General features: G+C 35.5%; 1 protein-coding gene across 1 annotated transcript; it reads right to left on the bottom strand.

The window, feature by feature from the left end:
* LOC107613248 (inositol transporter 4-like) lies at positions 1,402-4,207 on the bottom strand. The gene is made up of 4 exons (XM_016315156.2): positions 4,108-4,207; positions 3,115-3,728; positions 2,323-3,036; positions 1,402-2,247 (listed from the first exon to the last, which is right to left on the bottom strand). The coding sequence occupies exons 2-4, from the start codon at positions 3,652-3,654 to the stop codon at positions 1,750-1,752; spliced, it is 1,752 nt and encodes a 583-aa protein (XP_016170642.1). The 5' UTR covers positions 3,655-3,728; positions 4,108-4,207; the 3' UTR covers positions 1,402-1,749.

Raw genomic sequence — 4,412 nt, 5'->3', positions numbered from 1 at the left:
TAATATTAAAAATAAAAAATATTAAAAAATTAATATAAAAATAATGTATATATCATTATTCGTTTAATTAAGAAATAAATATTGCTTTGATCACTTGCAGGCTATCATTTGGTGTTGTGATTTAGTTTTTAACTTTTAATTAACGTTGTGAGAGAGAGAAACTGAGTAAGTCTAAATTCTAAAATATTGCCACTGTGTATAAGAAAATGGAATGGCGTGTGGAGGGAGCGTGGATGGCAGGTGGCAGTGGAACCCACACGCATTCAGAGCAGTTGATATTTTGTTTCTTTATTTGACCCACCTCGCCACTTGTTCACGCTGCTGTGCCGTTCGCCCTGTGCTTTCTTAGCTTCGTCTACACCAAAAACCAAATGAATCACAGTATATGACGTTAACTTTGGAGTTGTGATTTGTGAACAAGTCACTGTTAAGCTAGAAATAAAAGTGATTGTTATTATGATTCTGTGTCTAATTTATTAAAAAAGATAAATAAATAATATTTAATAAATTTTAAATATTTTATTTTTATTTTATATATTTTATTTTTTATTTATAAAAATAAATTCTCCTGGTGTACTTGAAATATTTCCAACATTATATACTAAGACATTCTAGCTATTCAAGTAGTTCCAAATAAGTAAAATGCCTCAGTAATGTGGAACTGTGGATTTTCCAATCTAGGGGCAAAGAGTAGTACAGGTTTCGAGCGTACTACAGTTTTAGTACAGGTTTAGATGACACTTTTTCAACCTGTTTGGAACCCATAATGATCGTGGCTTTTATTTATTTATTTATTTATAATGGCTGCAAATAATGATGTTTAGTTAAACTGAGTTAAATATAATGTTGAGTTAATATCAGTTAATTAAACTGACGAATAACATAGTGAAGTCACCGCCAAAGGTTCGTGTGAAAACTTTTGAGAAAGAAAAACTTGAAGCGACTAACGTACACTTTATCTTTGTTTTTCCTTTAAGCGTTTGACTTTTAAGTTTTAACATTTTTCATTTAGTATCTCAAATTTACTTAATAATGTATATATTGCTTAAAAATTTAATAATTTGTTGAGTTTGTGTAAAATTAAAGGTCATGCATGCATGCGCCGAAAATAATAACTTAGTTTAGACGGATTCTTATCGAAGTTGAAAATTTTAATGTGGTATTAGACTCGTTCTGGAATAAAGACTTAAGAAAAAAAATAATTTATGAATTTTTTAACATAATTTTCTAAAATATATAAATTATGATTTTTTTTACTAAAAAAAAATACAAAACCTCGGTATCAAATTGTAAAATTTTTTTTAGACGGTAAATTGTGAAACATAGAAAGACGTTAACCTACAGTTTAGATTTATTTTAGGGAATTTAACTTTAGTGGCCCAATATAGAGAAACAAAAATAAAAGTATTCATACAACGTGCCTCTTTTTTTATTTAATACGTTGGATACAAATCGACATACATGAATTGTGTATTGCATAAATGGAGAAATTCTCTATTGCACTGACAACACCAGTCCTTTGGATTTTGAGTAGTTTTATTTCTCCGAAGGAAGAAGAGAACGCACGCACATGCAGCAATCATATTTATCTCCTTCTTTAATTTCCGTTCCTTGAAGAGAGGATCTTCCAAAAAGAATTCCTCGATCTATATGAAAGATAACTAACAGCTTCATCATATCATATGGTTTTATTAATTCAACCATCCACTGATGTGATCCATCAAAATGGTTATGGTGAATGAAATTTATTTATTTACTAGTACTTGCTTTCTCTTCATTTGCTTTCTCTTCATCTGTCTTTAAATTAGTGCAATTGCAAGGATTGAACCCTTTCTGAAGCAACTTCTCAACTTCTTCAAACTGAAGTCCTTTAGTTTCTGGTACCAATAAATAGATGGCAACAAGGCTAATTGTAGAAAATCCAGCAAAGAGAAGGAATGTTCCTGCAGCTCCAAGTGCATGGATCAATGACAAGAATGTCAAACTCACTATCAGATTAGCACACCAGTTTGAAACTGCTGCTATGCCTCCACAAATTCCCCTGAATCTCAATGGATATATCTCTGAGTTCAAAACCCAAGGTACTGTTCCCATTCCTGGAGAGTATGCAAGGATATATAGCCCCAACACTATAACTGCTAATACTCCAATTTTGCTTGGACATCCGTCAGAAAACCACACGCGCTTCTGCTCACCACACACCGCTCTCACATCCTTTGTTTCTGCCAGGCACGCTCCCGGAAGATTCTGCACCATGTTCATTGATTACGTTAGATTAGATTAGACACATAAATTGATAAGAGAAGAAATAACTGAACTTACATTGCCCCCAGTGCTGGCACAAAAGGCACATTCAGCTTTCAAACACTTCATGCAGTTCCATGAAGAGAAATTGGGGGCATCAAGATAAGCCTGGCATGTAGCGTTACCACCGAAACTGAGGGTGTCAACGTTGTCAATTGGAGGAGCAGTGGTAGCTGCCTGATAGAAAACTCCGGTGAGAGTGAGGAGGCAAACAATGATTGCGATAAGAGAGAGGAGCATGAGCTTTCTCCTTCCATATTTATCGATACAAAGCATGCTGAGGATAGATCCAACGGCGTTGAGACCAGATGTGACGAGGGAGAGTGCAAGTGCTGTTGATTTTGATGCAATGCCGGCAAACTGAACAATGGTTGGGCTGTAATACATGACGGTGTTGATACCAACGAATTGTTGAGCGACTTGAGCAGTCACGCCTGCATACAATCCTCTTCGGACAGCAACGTTGCTGAAAGCAGCTTTCATTTTCTCTCCAAGAGTTTGACCGATCAACCCTTCTTGTTGCTTCTCTTGTTCTACGGCTTCTCTCATCGCATTTATCTCCCCTTCAATCTCATCTGCATCGTAAATCTTTTCTAGAATTTCCCTTGACTCCTTTTCTAACCCCTGGTTGTACAACCACCTGGGTGACTCAGGCAGGGTCAGCATTAAAACGAACTGAACCACCGCTGGAAGTCCAGCCACCCCAAGCATCCAACGCCACGTTCCAGGAGTCTGTATATTATGTTAAACAATTTAGTCAAATATATTAAATTATTTAATCATTATTAATTATTATCCAAGTAGATATACCTCGGTGAACGCGAGGTTGATAAGGTAAGAGAGAAATTGACCAAAGGTGATGAGGAGACCATTAATACACACGAGAGCTCCTCTAATGGCAGTTGGAGAGGCTTCTGAGATGTAGAGAGGAGAAGTCATAGAAGCTATGCCAACTCCAAAACCAACTAAAATTCTTCCAACAACAAGGACCCAAGGAGCTGGGGCAATAGCCATGACAATTGCGCCAAGAAAAAAAACAATATCAGCTCCCAAGATAGAAGTCTTTCGGCCAAGCCTGTCGTTCATCCATCCACCAAGTGCCGCACCAATGATGGCACCCGCTACAGCCATACTTACAATAACTTCTTGCAACCATAATTTCTTATCAACTTCTACGAAGTCCTCGCGAATATAAAGCAAGGCTCCCGAGATAACACCGGTGTCGTAACCGAAGAGAAGACCTCCAATTCCAGCCGATAAAGCAAGGCGCATGATGTAGGGCGACCTGGTTGCTCTTCTCCAAAATTCCGTAAACTCTTGCTTACTTGCCGCCTCCGGCCCTCCTTCCATTTTTACTAATCACCTTAATTTAATGTCAACCCTATTGATAATTTCTAGCTTACCTCTATCACTTGCACTCCACGCTGAAAACATTATTCATCAATCATAATTATTAATTATAAATTATTTTTTAAATCTCATGCATTATACGTACATTTTAAAAATGCTAGTTACTTATTTTTCATAACATCATGCAAACTTTCAAGTTAAAGTGAAATTTGATCACAACCATAATTAATATTATTATTCTACGTAATAGCCTTTAAAGCCTAGTATATATCTACTCTTTTTTATTAGTGTAATTTCATTCAAGAATTTATGTAAAGTTGAGATCAGAACAAGAAAACAATTAGAAATATATCTTATCATAATATATCATTGTTATTTATTTATGTATAAAGAAAAAATTACGATACGAAAAGATTGAAATAAATTATACAGATGAAACATATTACTACGTACTTGTACTACAGAAAAAGCAGAGAGAAAATGAGCTTTGCTATGGAGACCACAGCACTCTGATATTAATTTTTCGTTGAATCTCTCTAATTTGTGTAATTGAGATCGATCTTATGTAGTGGACAGAGTCGCAGAAGTTCTCTCAGATGTGTGGTATTACGCTCCCTTTTGTCTCGGAAGTCCGAAGTTACTGTCTTGTGTTGTTGGTTTAAAGTCTGTGTTTTCTCTCCTTTATATATAAATCTTCCACGTTAGTGGCAGCTAATATATTCATATCTTTAACAAATAACAGCATCAAAATCTGTCTA

The sequence above is a fragment of the Arachis ipaensis genome, chromosome B01 (assembly GCF_000816755.2).
Source record: "Arachis ipaensis cultivar K30076 chromosome B01, Araip1.1, whole genome shotgun sequence".
NCBI classification, from domain to species: Eukaryota; Viridiplantae; Streptophyta; class Magnoliopsida; order Fabales; family Fabaceae; genus Arachis; species Arachis ipaensis.
This window is presented reverse-complemented; position numbering and strand designations above follow the sequence as displayed.

What these genes read in the sequence shown, in the direction of transcription:
- LOC107613248 (XM_016315156.2), bottom strand. Translation starts at nt 3,654, where the DNA reads ATGGAAGGAGGGCCGGAGGCGGCAAGTAAGCAAGAGTTTACGGAATTT. An exon ending in TCAACCTCGCGTTCACCGAG is followed by an intron (nt 3,037 to 3,114) that starts GTATATCTACTT and finishes CATAATATACAG; the next exon opens with ACTCCTGGAACGTGGCGTTG. An exon ending in GTGCCAGCACTGGGGGCAAT is followed by an intron (nt 2,248 to 2,322) that starts GTAAGTTCAGTT and finishes AACATGGTGCAG; the next exon opens with AATCTTCCGGGAGCGTGCCT.